The sequence below is a fragment of the Somniosus microcephalus genome, chromosome 12 (assembly GCF_052327205.1).
Source record: "Somniosus microcephalus isolate GS21.2 chromosome 12, FLI_Smic_1.0, whole genome shotgun sequence".
NCBI classification, from domain to species: domain Eukaryota; kingdom Metazoa; phylum Chordata; class Chondrichthyes; order Squaliformes; family Somniosidae; genus Somniosus; species Somniosus microcephalus.
The window spans coordinates 54640692-54656430 of record NC_140998.1 but is presented as its reverse complement, the minus strand read 5'-3'; the positions used below and the strand labels follow the sequence as shown (position 1 = coordinate 54656430).

Below are 15739 nucleotides of genomic sequence, written 5' to 3'. Positions count from 1 at the left end.
TTAATCTTCAAAGTTTTTCCTAACGGTTTCTTCTCTTATATCCATGATGCCACAGTTGATGATTGCTCAAACACTGAGGTCAGAGAAATCTCATGGAAATCAGTAAGACGCAGTTATATTTTATGTTTTCCAACAGCAGAGATCTGCAAATGCATTTTAGTGCCAGTGTAATGAAACTAAACCTTGTGTTTGAGCATTTTGGAGGAGGAAGGTTGTGGGAATCCCCAGAGTCTGGCATTATCAGCAACTTTGAAGTAACTTCTTATTCTTTTAGTTGTCAATAGTCTATTCCTTTTCTGTAAAATATCATGAAAAATTGTCAGGTGCGGTTATGGTGCCGTGCTACCGTTTTGGGAAAAAAAACAAATTAAAAATACGTTAGGATAAATTGCCCTCGAAATTTCCTGCACTGTGTGTTGTCATTTCTCTCTGATGTTTCAGCAGAAAATTTCATTTTTAGCTTAGCAGAATTCACATTGTACTTTAGTATTGAAGTAATGCCATATAATGACATAACACAAACACTTAGGAATGCTATTCTTTTGAGGAGCTCAGAATGCGATTTATATTCTCCCATATAAATTAGGGCTCAATGGGTTTATAGAACATTAGTTATCTCTTACTTTCTGGACATAAAATCATTTAGTTCTGATACAATACAGTCATCAACACTGACATCAAAGAATCACAGTAAGAAAACATCTCAAAGTTATTAATTTTTTTAGTAAAAAAATAGTTGTACAACTTCACAGAAATAAAATATGAAAATTGGATTATTCATTAGAAACGCTCTACCAATAACATTGGATCCTTCTCACTTGACCAGTCGTAAATGATCGTACATTATTCCAGTGCTGTTTTAAAATATGATTCTTTGATTTTCTACACTTAAAAAACACATACAATTTGGCCCTGAAATTCATTGGCCTTTCTGGCGCACCCCTGCTGAAACTTTTAACAGGAGTCACAAAATCAGCCGGGACTCAGATACGCCGGGGGCAGGGCCTCCCCAAGTCAAGAGTTCCCACACCCCAGCCGGGACCCCAGTGTGGGGCCACAGCATCTGGGGAGACCAGGTGTACCTGCGCCAACAGATATGGAGCCAACCTGGGGCTTCAGGTTGGGATCAGAGCCTGAGTTCCCAAAGATGAGGGGCCATAAATGTTTTAATATATTACAAGTGGCTCCCTGACCCAGTGGGGTGCTGGGGGCAGCCTTTGTTTCCCTTTCCGGGGGAGGAGGCAATAAACCAGGCAGCCTCCCAGCTTGGAGAGCTTCAACTGGTGTTTCCAGATTCTTCCGCCAGAAGGCAGAATACACCCCCTAAACCATCAAAGGCCCAACTTTTGCAGCCCTTTCCCCCCAATCCTGTGAACTTTGGTGTGGTTAGCGGCGGAGTCCCAAGGAGCGGGGGAAGCAGATACCGGCACATAAGCGAGGATGCGGTCCCTCACTCCGTGGATTGTCAAGGTCTTTGCGTTTTGCATCAGTTAAACCACTCCCTTCAAATTGCTGAAGTTGCAGGTTCAAGACCCAGCAATATCTGACATAAATATACCAGGTAGCAATATGAATCCAAGCATCAGTCCCCATTCAGGCTGCTAAATGAGACATTCCAGAGGAGAAGTGTCTGGCCCGGGGAGAATATCCTTTTTGAACTGCAGCACCTGCACTCTAGGCAACTGCGGGGTGTCTAACCTGTTTGACAAGCCTCTTCAGCAGAAAGCTGAATAGAGGGTGGTAGTCTTAGTATGGGGAAACAACAAAAATGGCACAACATGGATTAAAAATACCTGCTTAATTTTATCAGGCTCTGTCTTCATTTTATTGATGTTAATTTTCAAGAACCAATACCAATTAATTGTATTAATTGCAGAAGAATCACAGACAACAAGAGGATGATCATAGATCCATACACCAACATGCTTTCTTTGAATTATTACTTTTGTGTAATATTATTCCCAACGCCCTATATTTTTTTAAAACCTAATATAGGAAACTTTGTAAAAGCAGGACAAGGGAGCCCTGCGAAATCAACGTTTATCAAGATCAGTCCAAGAAGTTGCTTATTAAATTACAAAGATATGGACATGCAGACTGTGGTCTTTCGTTGAGTGCTTATGTCAGTCTTCAGCAATTACACCAGGATATTGCAACGGTGTATGCAGAATTCTCATGTCCCTCAGAAATGTAACATCTTCAAAGGGTCATACAGCACACGCCAAGTAGATGCACAAGGTTCCTAAAACAAACTGACGTTTGTTTAAAAACTGTAGAACAGTTTATAATAAATTAGTGGAAATAAATATTCCAAAGCTGAATCCTCTCAGTAATAAACATGTACAGAGATTTTGTGGGACTTCTGCTAACAATATACAGAGCCATCCACTTCTTTCCTCAGATATACTGCATTGGTAATGAGCACTAGTGGTCCACGTATAACTTTTTCAAGTTTGTATTAAGATAGTCTTCAAACATATTCCCATAGATCAAACAGATTAATTCAAGCCGATGTTTGATATTTGGTATATCACAGTGGCACAATAAATCAATCTAAAGGTTTGTGTAGACCATGCATGTATGAAAATGGTTTTCTCACATTTTTAAAATGATAAGGCACATGTCAGTAGTTAAAAAAATCTCCCAACTTTTTATATTGTTCACCAAAGTGTTTTCATATCTTTTTTTCAAGTAATTTCCTATTCTCTGGATTTTTGGTTTCATTAGGTAGTCGGTCATCCTCCACTTCTGGATGCTGAACGTAGCTTGTTATAGCTGGAACATCTGTGTTGTTTTCTTTCTCTATTTCCTGTTCCTTTTTCTCTTCATTCAGTGTGCAATTTCCAAATGTTTCATATATTTTTCTAACATCCTCTGGTATCTCTTTCTTTAGTTCTTTATTTTTGTATCTCTTGGCCCCTCTTGCTGAAGATCCAAATTTATTGATGATGTTGTCTTCTGAAGCTCCTTGCATGTGCTTGTCATAATGCTTTGTTTCTTCCTGCTGTAGATTGTTAGAATTGCCATTTATACTTTCCTGAGATGATGCCTTGAATTGACCTGTCTCCAGACCCGCAAACGCTAACCGTTTCTCAGGGGAGAGCATGTCCAGGGAATGAGCTCGTTGGTCCAAGCCAAGCCGCCTTCGCTCCATGTTTCGGATGGTTGCTGCCCTCTGAAGTTTGTCGTGAATCTCCACACTTAATCGTCTTCGTGTTTCCCTGAACTCCGCTGTCACATTTGCTTTCCATTCAGCGGCGTGAGCCTTAATTTCACCAACCTGCAGCCACATAGGAATCATTATTTATTGTTACACAAACACGAAGAGTGACTCAGTAACACACCAACAGTAGTATATGCAAGATCAACAATGGTGTTAAATAAAGACAACTTTACATACAAAATAGGAACAAAAATAAAAGCTGTGTGTGTGTTTGTGGCAGTGTCAATGTTTCTTCCTTGCCACAGTTTTAGTTACTCCTTTAATAAACAACCATGGTAAAGGGTCAAGGCCTGTAATGCAGAGCACCAAAACCAAAATGAATAAAGGGGAAGAGAAAGCAAATCAGTGTTTAGGTGACACCAGGGCAAACTTTTAAAAGTCTGAAGGTTCCAGAAGGAAGGAAAGGACTGAGGGAAATAAACAGTTCTACAGTTTAAGCTGTCATAACTATAGAAGATAACTTAGAAGACCAGCTATTAAATCCATTTGTTATACATGTCAGCAAATCAGAAATGGTTCTGACATAGGGCAAAAATCATCAATAAATAACAAAAAATAAAAACAAAGTCCCCAAAATTCCTCGGGTTGCAATCTTGACAGTAACACCAAGATCACGGCCAATGTCAGCCGTGGCTCAGGGGTAGCACTCTCGATTCTGAGTCAGAAGGTCGTGGGTTCAAGTCCCACTCAAGAGACTTGAGCACATAATCTAGGCCAACACTCCAGTGCAGTACTGAGGGTGTGCTGCACTGTCTGAGGTACCGTCTTTCAAATGAGGTGTTCAACAAGGCATTTTCTGCCCTCTCAGGTGGCCGTAAAAGATCCCATGGAACTATTTTGAAGAAGTGCAAGGAAGATCTCCCCAGTGGCCTGGCCAATATTTATCCCTCAACCAACATCACTAAAACAGATTATCAGGTCATTATCACATTGCTACTTGTGGGACTATGCTGTGCACAATTTGGCTGCCACATTTCCTACAGTCTCCATAGGGAGGGTTGCCTGGGCTCCCTCACCCCTATCATAGAATCATAGAAAGATACAGCACAGAAGGAGGCCATTTGTCCCATCACGTCTGCGCTGGCTCTTTGGTAGAGCTATCCAATTAGTCCCACGCCCCTGCTCTTTCCCCATATCCCTGTAATTTTTTCCCTTCAAGTATTTATCCGATTCCCTTTTGAAAGTTATTATTGAATCTGCTTCCTCCACCCTTTCAGGCAGTGCATTCCAGATCACAACAACCCGCTGTGTAAATTTTCTCCCCCCACCCCATGTCGCCTCTGGTTCTTTTGCCAATCACCTTAAATCTGTGTCCTCTGGTTACCGACCCTTCTGCCACTGGAAACAGTTTCTCCTTATTTATTCTATCAAAACCCCTCTTTTGAACACCTCCATCAAATCTCCCCTTAACCTTCTCTGCTCTAAGGAGAACAACCCCAACTTCTCCAGTCTCTCCACATAACTGAAGTCCCTCATCCCTCATACCATTCTAGTAAATCTCTTCTATTCCCTCTCCAAGGCCTTGACACCTTCAGCTGAGGCCTAACCAGTGGTTTATAAAGCTTTCGCATAACTTAGTTGTTTTTGTACTCTATGGCTCTATTTATAAAGCCCAGGATCCCGTATGCTTTTTAAACAGCCTTCTCAACTTGTCCTGTCACCTTCAAAGATTTGTGTACATATATCCCCAGGTCTCTCTGTTCCTGCACCCCTTTAAAATTGTACCATTTAGTTTATATTGCCTCTCCTCATTCTTCACACTTCTCTGTGTTTAATTTCATCTGCCATGTGTCTGCCCTTTTCACCAGTCTGTCTATGTCCTCCTGAATTCTGCTACTATCCTCCTCACTGTTTACTACATTTCCGAGTTTTGTGTCATCTGCAAAATTTGAAATTATGCCCTGTATACCCAAGTCCATATCATTAATATATATCAAAGAGAGCATTGGTCCCAATACCGACCCCTGGGGAATACCACTGTATACTTCCCTCCAGTCTGAAAAACAACTGTTCACCACTACTCTCTGCTTTCTGTTCCTTTAGCCAATTTAATATCCATGCTGCCACTGTTTTGCTAACAAGTCTATTATGTGGTACTTTGTCAAACACCTTTTGAAAGTCCGTATACACATCAACCGCATTACTCTCATCAACCCTCTCCATTACTTCATCAAAGAACTCAATCAAGTTAGTCAAACACAATTTGCTTTAAACAAACCCATGCTGACTTCCATTTATTAACCCATACTTTTCCAAGTGCTAATTAATTTTGTCCCGGATTATTGTCTCTAAAAGTTTCCCTACCACCGATGTTAGGCTGACTGGTCTGTAATTGCCGAGTTTATCTCTCTCCCCCTTTTTGAACAGTGGTGTTACATTTGCAATTCTCCAGTTCTCTGGCACCTCCCCCATATCTAAGAAGGATTGGAAGATTTTGGCCAAAGCCTCTGCAATTTCCACTCTTACTTCCCTCAGTAACCTAGGATGCAACCCATCCAAACCGAGTGACTTTTCTACTTTCAGTACTGCCAACCTTTTAAGAAGACAGATGCAAAGTACTAATTTACTACCTCTGCCATGCCCTCTGCCTCCACAAAAAGATCTCCTTTTTGGTCCCTAATCGGCCCCGCCCTTCCTTTGACTATCCTTTTACTATTTATAGGTTTATAAAAAGACTGAGATCCCTTTTATGTTAGCCACTAATGTATTCTCTTACACTGCCTTTGCCCCTGTTATTCCCTTATTTAGATCTCCTCTGTACCTGGCTCCCCAGCCATTAGATTTTCACCCCTCTGAGCAAGGGAGCTGGTTGGGCAATATTTTAAAATAAATTTGAGAGAGGGCTTCATGGTCCAGGCCACTTTTCTTGCTCGGACCCCACTAATGGAGCCCACATACTCCCTTGTGGTAGCCAAGATGGATCCACACACTTGGTGTACCAACCCTAACAATGCCGGGTCCCAACTGTAGCAGGAGCAGAAATTCCCGGATTAAAAATGTTCTCAACCCCTGGCCCTATCCGGTGCCAGTCATTTGCCTTCTAAGGGGCGGCTGGATGTTCTACCCCTGAAAAGTCAATGAGCGTACTCTCAGAAATAGTGGCGACCTAGTGTGACCGGGTTTCACTGGGTGTTCTGCTGGGCTTCTGCTGGAGTTATGGCGGGAGACCAGTGGAAGTCCTGCAAACTTTCAGCTCAATATTTTTGGTTGTCAAAAATTTCAGCCTATTTAATTACTGATATTAATCATCTTTCAAGTAACTGGTGTTAAAGCTATATTTCTATAGAATATTTTAAGCGTATAATTGCACGCAAATTTTAGCATCACTCCAAAGTGATTTCCACTTTAGTGCAGCACTAAAGAAGCAAGGACTATACTAGTGATCTGACTACAGATCACACTATAAAATTAGAAGTGAAATTGCCATCAGCTGGGATTTTCACCTACAAACTGCAAAACCCCAGACCACAGTGTAAGTGTGGTCTGCAGTTTGAGTTCAAAAGTGTACAATATACTGGAACATTCCTAAAACACCATGAAGTCGTGATATCAGAACATCAAAAGGCGTCAAACCAATTTAAAAACTAGTTTGGGTTGGGAAAAACCAGCGTAAATTGGCTTTCTAACCCATAGCAAATTGTTCTCAGTTCACTTGGGGAATTGCTAATGCACCCTCATTTATTTTGCTCTAGCAGTATTTAGGATTTAGTGCTCCTTGAAAACTGTAAAATTTGATAAATTTGGCATCCAAAGCTTAATCAATAAATTAGGAGCTGCACCATTAGTTTTTCTGTCAATCATGCAAGTTGTCAGCACTCTGCATATTAAAAAAGCAAGGTTTGTTTCAGGGTTTTAAAAAAATGACAGGAAAAATTTGAAAGTTTGTTTAAAAACTTGGTGCTGTTTCCAGCCTGCTTGAAGTTTTATGTATTTTAATAACTAAAGAAAGATCTATTCAATTGTTATTTCACAACGGTTTGATCTTTCCCTAACAATTTACAAAGTATAAGGGCTAATTTCCCAATCAGATGCTCCTGGCAACGAGCAGCACTCGCAGGAAGTACTGGTTAGGAAAACTTGGGCTTACGGCTCTGATTTTGCATTCCTTTAAATTGATGAGGGTAAAAATAAGAGAGTCAGTAGCAGAATTTAATTTTTTTTTAAATGGGGGAACCGAGGACAAGGAACTCCTCACATTTTGTGAAAATGCTTTGTTTCCTCCATTTTTTCTCTCCCCTCCCCAGAAGGTGTCAACAAACTATTTGACAGTGGCGGCAGCACAACCAAGTTCAATCCTATTGCCAAAGGCAAAATATCGCGGATGCTGGAAATCTGAAATATAAACAGAAAACGCTGGAGATACTCAGCGGGTCAGGCAGCATCTATGGAGAGAGAAACAGAGTTAACGGCCTGTAACATTAACTCCATTTCTCTCTCCACAGATGCTGCCTGGCCTGCTGAGTCAATCCTATTGTCCCTTGACATCCATATGCTCACACTGAAATCAGCAATCCCTGCATAGACTGGAGACTGAACTTGGAGTTCCTGATCTATGTGGCTCAGCTATTCACTGGCTTACCCAGCTGAGGCATCAGAGAGGTCATGCTGATTTATTGCACTCAGATTTTCAATTCTTTCTCATCAGTCTTTACCTGTATTCACTGTGTATTTTTCCAGTTTCCTGGATAGCCATGAGCACAATCACACCAAGGTAAAGTATGAAACACTGTTTCTACATGTTTCTTGGTTATAACATTTATATTGTTTGCTTACAATACCTTACCTTATCTCTCCCTTACTATTTCTCTTCCACCCTTTCCCTGCTTTGTTCCTTTCCAACTCCCTCCCCTCCATATATTTTCTATCCATCTCCATTATTTTTCACTCTATCGTGAAGTGTCTTCCAGTCAGATGTTGCAGTGTCTCTGCAGTTAGCTTCTGTAATATGTTGCCCAGTAGATGTCCTCCCACCAATCACTTATGGCGTTGGCAGAAATTGTTTTCTTAAATAGTGCCTGTGGCCCCTGTACTATAGTGAGAATATGCTCAAGAACGACTGGCACCAGTTTGCATTCTATCATCATCTTGCAGGTTCTTTCTCCCCCCTGTGATATTTTAAAGCTGTAGATGAGTTTGTTAAATCTTTCCATTTTGGAAAGTTTGCAAAATGTTGGAACTTCTGTATGAACAGAAGCAAAACTGTTTTGCAATTTATTTTGGATGATGGACTGCCAAAATATTTTTTCTCCAGCGGTAGATTGAGCATTTTGTTTCCCTTACTTCAGATAAGAATTGTTCAATTAAGGCAATTCCCTAACCACATAAAGTGCAGAGTGATGAAGCAAAGAAACAAACACTACAATTTAGTGGTTAAGTTGTGGAGACTTAACCCATTTCTTGAACCATCTACTCATTAATATGTACAATGGAGCTTTTCCTTTTGAGTTTCACAAAGTCTTTAAAATGTACCAACGGAACAAAATATTTAAATGAATGAGGACTGCAATATAAGCTCTAGATTTAAAAAAAATGAACAGTTATCTTCGATTCTGCTGGCACAAAACTTCAAGGTTTTAAAAATTACCTTTGGGATCTATCACCAAATAACAATATTGCGAGCCAATTAATGCTTTCTAAGGGAAATTCCTTGTTGTTGACTTTAAATCCCCAGGTACTAAACGGAGACACCCTGACTTAATTTCAGTCTAGAGAGCCCATTAGAGTGAAGACTTTAATTACACCTGTCTGAGCAGGTCCCACAGGTGAAAGAAGAGTGATCCAACATAAAATGCCACACATCCTGACTTCTCAAAACTAGTGCCATGCAATGCAGGGTGACTGTATCATCCTCGATAGGCTGCTTATGAGCTTTTGCAGATAGTGCCCCTCATCAATATCTGTGGCGTCCTTGGCTTTTGAGTTATCCCTTGAGGTACAGTCGTGGTTAGTACTGAAGCCTTGCATTATAACTCTGATTTTATGAGGCATTGTGGCACCTCACTGATGATGGGTATGTCACAAACTCAGATGCCTGATACTTTGCCTCTGAATTTTGTGACGTGATTTTTCTGAGCCAAAGAAAGCTGTGCTAGCGGTAAACAGAACCCTAGTTTTAATTACATTTCATGACTTTGGTAAATCTCTACCTCAGTACACCTCGCCCATACAAATGATAGTTAAATGGGTCTCGCCTGCTTAAAGCTAGTCCTTGAAGCAAGGTTTGAGTTGGTGATGAACTGTAGGTATTTTCTTTGCAGAAAGATTTAAGTACAACTGCAATTAACTTCTTGCATAGCCTTTTTGGCCTGTGCATTTCTGCCTTTTTGCTAAAGCCTTCAGTTGCAATTGTTCTTCCCATTGTGCTGCATGAATTTGATGAGGAGATCAGTTTCATGAGGAGGCAAAATCTTCACCGGGGCAGCAACTTCACTCCCATCAATATCCTAGGACCTGTATTTATAGACTACGACACTCCTCTCTGATTAAGTCAGAGGAGAGCTGACTTTTCTGCCTCCACTTAACTGCAGAGGCAATGATTGTGCTGTGGGCCGTCTTACAGACAACATCAATGACTGGGGTAGCTTCTCACCTAACGGTAAAGGTTTCAATGGCATCAAATTGCTATGCAACAGGATCCTTCCTGGTCACTGCAAGGGACATCTGCCAGACAAACTAATGTACATTTGTATAAAGAAAGTGACTGATGCCATGTTTACCAGGGAAAACAACCTGTAAGCATCAGTGCAGGCCCCAAGGATTTTTGTATCGGACATTTTGTATAAGAACATAAGTAGTAGAAGCAGGAGAAGGCCATACGGCCCCTCGGGCCTGCTCCGCGATTCAATAGGATCATGGCTGATCTGAACCAAGACTCACGTCCACTTCCCTGCCCGCTCCCCGTAACCCCTAATTCCCTTATCAGCTAGGAAACTGTCTATCTCCGTTTTAAATTTTTTTTAATGTCGCAGCTTCCACAGCTCTCTGAGGTAGCAAATTCCATAGATTTACCACCCTCTGAGTGAAGAAGTTTCTCCTCATTTCAGTTTTGAAACGGCAGCCCCTTATTCTAAGATTATGCCCCCTAGTTCTAGTCTCACCCATCAGTGGAAACATCCTCCCCACATCCACCCGATCAAGCCCCCTCACAATCTTATATGTTTCGGTAAGATCGCCTCTCATTCTTCTGAATTCCAATGAGTAGAGGCCCAACCTACTCAACCTTTCCTCATAAGTCAACCCCCTCATCTCCGGAATCAACCGAGTGAACCTTCTCTGAACTGCCTCGAGAGCAAGTATATCTTTTCTTAAATATGGAAGCCAAAACTGTACGCAATATTCCAGGTGTGGCCTCACCAGTACCCTGTATAACTGAAGCAAGACTTCCCTACTTTTATACTCCATCCCCCTTGCAATAAAAGCCAAGATTCCATTGGCCTTCCTGATCACATGCTGTACCTGCGTACTAACCTTCTGTGTTTCATGCACCAGGACCCCCAGATCCCTTTGTATTGTAGCACTTTGCAGTTTCTCTCCATTTAGATAATAACTTGCTCTTTGATTTTTTCTGCCAAAGTGCATAACCTCATGTAGTGTATGTACCTTTAAGAGGAACTATGTTTTTGAAGCCCCTGTATACTGTAGTACCAGTAGTGACCACTCGGGTATATAAGCCTGTGTAGCGTCTTGTGTAGTTAGTTCACCTCCAGACTTTGTTCAGTAAACACTTGTTAAATCAACTCCTGCAATCCGTGTCTCCATTAACACACGGATCTAACAGTGGCGACAAGTTAGAAACGAACTTACCTGCAATTCGGCAGCACCTCAAGGGGATCGATTCCTCAGACGAAGGCCGAAGCCAGAAGCCAGAAGCAAAAAAAAACAAAAAACTGTGGTTTCACCAGCTAAACGAGCTGGTGGCAGGTAGTGCACTGATCCTTCCTGGGCTGCGGCGGGCTAGAGCTCGATCGGGTGGCTCTGCAACGGGGCCGGGCAGCGAGTCGGGAAGCAGAAGCAAAGAGAGAGAGAGGGTGGAGCACTCAGGGCACGGCCGGTGCTGCAAAGCAGGTCGGCGTTCGGACCGAGCAGAGGGAGGGGAAAGTCCCAGAGGGTCTGCTCCACGACGGGAGCGGTTCTCCAAGTAACGGAGAAACTATTGAAGCGATATATAAAAAAAAATAGAAGTACCGCGAAAAGCTGCAGGTCGCAACGGGAACCGCGGAGAACAGCGTTGGCAGCAGCGGCAGCGGCGGGAAAGCGCGGGAGGCGCCATCTTAACTCGGCGGGGAAGAAAGAAAAGCGCAGGAGGCGCCTGATGTAAGAAAAAGGAGACTTACCATCAAGTAACTTTAAAGTAAGCTTTAAGTAACTTATAAACACACTATATACAAGAGAGGTCTTTACCATGCCTCTGGTAGAAGCCTCTTACAATACTGAACAGACCAGTATTTATACCAGTCCAACAGGAAGTGACATATGACAGGAAGTGAGGTATGTACACAGTTCATAGTTCACAGTTCATAGTTCACAGGAAGTGATGACATAACTTCCCGGAAGTTAGCATTTTTATCACATTCTTCCCTCCTGCAGGATTAGAAGGCTGTGGTCTACCTTTTGGTCCGCAGCCGCCGAACAAGGAAGAGTCGCACCCGTTTGGATTCCCGTCGTAGAGGGTCGCTGGTCCGCTTACATGCGGTTGGCCATTGGTCAGAGTCTGTGTGGCCTGGATTGCCCTGTGAAGGGTCGGGGAGATCATGGCTTCGAGTACGAGCCCCAATAGGTTCAAAGTCGGACTGCCTCTGTTCAGAGGGAGGTGCAGAGCTGGTCTGTGGCGGATCAGTACTTTCATGCGCGGTACTGGGAGGGTCGCAACCTTGAGCACGGGGTTCTACCGGCACCAAGCTAGTTGGTGTCCGATCAGGATCCTGGAGAGGGGTACCCGATAGGTCCCAAGAGTTTCCTGGTGAAATGCCATCACCCAATGTCCCACTAGGTCCTGGTGGGCAGGGAGCCAGATCCCGTAATGATACGGTAGATTCTCGGCCGTCGGAATATCGTATGTTTGCATAGGTGGGGTTGGCATCGGTTAGTTCAACCTCGTCTACGAGAGGGTCATTTTTAGACGTCCGAACGTATCTTCGGAGTAATACAGGTCCAGGAGTAGTTAGCCATGACGGGAGTGATGTCCCATGAGATGAGCGACGCTGGAATCCAAAGAACCGCTCATGAGGTGTAGTATTTGTGGCTGTAGAAAGCAGGGACCGTATAGAGTGCAATGCATCCGGAAGCACTGTTTCCCATTGCTGGTCTGGTAGGCCCCGAGATCTTAAAGCGAGACGTACGGAATTCCAGATGATACCGTTATACCTCTCTACCTGCCCATTTCCGATGGGATGGTATGGTGTTGTTTTGCTTGTAGCAATTCCCCGTTCTGAGAGGTAGTCCTTGAGTTCCCTCGACATAAAGGATGGACCCCGATCTGAGTGAATATAAGCCGGCATGCCACAGAGAGAAAATACCTGCTCAAGGCAGCAGATTACTGTGGACGCCAGCATATTGGAGCAGGGGAAGGCAAACGGAAAACGTGAATATTCGTCGATCATGGTGAGCAAATATGTGTTCCGAGTTGAAGAGGGCACTGGGCCCTTAAAATCGATGCTAAGTCGTTGCATCGGTTGGGTTGCATGTATGAGTATACCAGCTGAGGGGCGGAAGAACTGAGGTTTTAATTCCGCACAAAGCCGGCATTCTGAGCATATTTTCTTTACATCTCCAGTGGAAAAAGGGAGATTCCGTGATCGTACGAAATGTAGCATGCGCGTAACGCCAGGATGACACAAACCATTGTGGACATCCATGAGAGTGGAGGATGACATAGTGGAGCAGAATGCCCGTGTGAGGGTGTCCGGGGCCACATTCTCCTTGCCAGGCCGATAGAGAATGGTATAACCAAAAGAGGCCAGTTCCATCCTCCAAAGTTGTATTTTATTATTCTTAATTTTGGTTCGTTTTCGATTATCGAGCATGAAGGCGACTGATCGTTGGTCCGTGATCAATGTAAAGTGCTGGCGAGCTAGAAAATGGTTCCACTTCCGTACTGCCTCTATGATGGCTGTGGCTTCTTTCTCAACCGGAGGATAATGTAGCTCGGCACCTTGTAAGGTCCTGGACATAAATGCTACAGGACGACCTTCCTGATTCAGAGTAGCCGAGATCGCCACCTCCGAGGCATCACATTCAACCACGAAAGGGAGATTCTCATCGATGGAGTGAAGAGCCGCTTTCTCCAACTGTTTTTTGAGAAGGTTAAAGGCTGCAACAGCCGCTGTTCCCAGTGGAAATGATCTAGCATGCAGCAAGGGTTGGATTTTGTCCGAAAAATGAGGAATCCATTTAGCGTAGTATGCAAACAGACCGAGAGCCCGACGTAAAGAAGCCGGATTCTTAGGTGACGGGAGCTCTTGGAGCGGGCGAAGTCTTTCTGGGTCTGGCTTAATGATACCATTGCCTACGCAGTAGCCAAGGATGTTGATGGTCGGTTGCGACTCAACAGATTTGGATTCATTCAGGGTCAAATTACGGCGATGGAGGGCATCCCGAAATTTTTGGAGGTTGGAGTCGTGTTCCTGTTGATCGTGACCTGCAATGGTAATGTTATCAAGATAGGGAAAAGTGTCCCTTAGGTTTTCCTGCTTAACCAGGCCATCCATTGCCCGTTGAAAGGCAGCCACTCCATTAGTAACCCCGAATGGGAGGCGACGAAATTGGTACAGCCGTCCATTAGCCTCAAAGGCTGTGTACTGCTTATCTGAGACCTTCAAGGGTAACTGATGATAGGCACTTTTTAAATCGTAAGTTGAGAACACTTTGTATTCGGCCAGTTTATTAACCATATCATCAATGCGTGGCAATGGGTAGGCGTCCAAGTCGGTATATTGATTGATGGTTTGCGAATAATCGATGCATAGTCGCTGTTTGTGAGGTTTTAGAGGGTTCTTGACAATGACGACTTGAGCCCGCCAGGGCGACGAACATGGTTCAATGATATCCTCTGCTAGAAGTCGAGAGATTTCAGCCGCAATAAAAGATTGGTCTTCCTGATTAAAGCGCCGCGATTTCGTTATTATCGGTTGGCATTGAGGCGGAATACTGGCAAATAATGAGGGTTCATCAAGTGAAGCTGCTGATAATGCACAAAAAGGTAATTTAGATGGTATATTAGAAATAGTAAGTCCGGGTTTGGATCCACCAAACTCAATGGTGAGTTTCTTATGCTGTTTTTGGAAGTCCAGCCCTAAGAGGAGATCACTACATAAGTCTTTGAGCACCGAAAGTCGGGTGGAGGGATACATACGACCATGAAGTGTCATATCAACAACACAAAAGCCGGAGATTCTGGTATTAAGTGATGACTGGGCCATCGCAATTGCCTGGTCCGATGGGAAGACATGTAGTTTCAATTTCGCAACAATCTGTTCCTTAATGAAACTATCAGTACTTCCTGAGTCAATTAAGGCATCTAAGGTATGCCCTTTAATTGAAATTTTTGTGGCTGCCTGAGACAGGTTCTGTGGGCAAGCAGCTGTAATTGGTGTCGTTGCACAGAGAGTGGCTAAAACTCTCGGTGTGCTTCTTCGGGAGAGAGCTCGAGAGGAAGCTTGATAGGTCCTAGCTGGAGCATCTTGATAGGCCCTAATTGGGGCAGTTCGGTAGGTCTTAGCTGGATTGGCCCTCGTAGAGGCCCTTGATAGGCAAACTTTAGCAAAGTGTCCTTTTTTCCCCGCAATAACTGCAGATTGCATTGCGAGCAGGGCAGGTTTTCCTAGGGTGAAAAGCATCTCCACAAAAGAAGCATTCCTTCCTAGATTGCCAAGAGGCTGCTAAAGTGGGGTCGTCCTCCTCTTCTTCATCAGAATTATCAGAATTAGATTCCCCCATGATAGGGTTCACCTGAGACCGCTTGAATTGTCTGGTTGCAGCTACAGCAGCAGATCGAGATCTGGGCAGCTGATAGAGGTCTGCATTTCTCTTTGCCAAATCCAGTGAACAAGCTAGGTCAAAAGCTTTTTGTAGCTCAAGTGTTTTACTTTCTAGTAGACGCTGGCGTATAAATGGAGAGGCAATCCCGCAGATGAAAGCATCACGAATCATTTCTTGGCGGTACAGCTCAGCTGAGGCTGCCTGAAAGTTACAATCTACACTGAGCCTGCGAAGTTCTTGCAGGAATTCGTCAATTGATTCCCCTGGCCCTTGTCGGGCTGTGGCCAGTAGATGTCTAGCATAGACCTCATTTGGGGTCTTCGCATACAGTTTCTTAAGTGCCCGAATCACCTCTTCGTAATTATCCCAGTCATCAACATATTCGAACACTTTTGGGGTCACATAATTGACAAGTATCTTCAATTTAGCAGGAGCATCCACTTTACATTCATCCAGAAAATTCTCAAAAGTACGATACCAATGCTTCCATACCCTGCCAGCTGCTGGTGTACTCGGGTCCAAGTCCAGACGAATAGGTCT

General features: G+C 43.5%; 1 protein-coding gene across 1 annotated transcript in view; it reads right to left on the bottom strand.

Moving 5' to 3' along the window:
* Positions 1 to 703: 703 nt before the first annotated feature.
* Positions 704 to 15739, bottom strand: part of LOC147109199 (potassium channel subfamily K member 10-like) — a 52816-nt gene continuing 37780 nt past the window's right edge. The window contains exon 7 of the mRNA XM_086002898.1: positions 704 to 3280. Within this exon, the coding sequence (XP_085859024.1) occupies positions 2675 to 3280 (606 nt within the window). The 3' untranslated portion in view covers positions 704 to 2674. The remainder of the gene's footprint in view (positions 3281 to 15739) is intronic.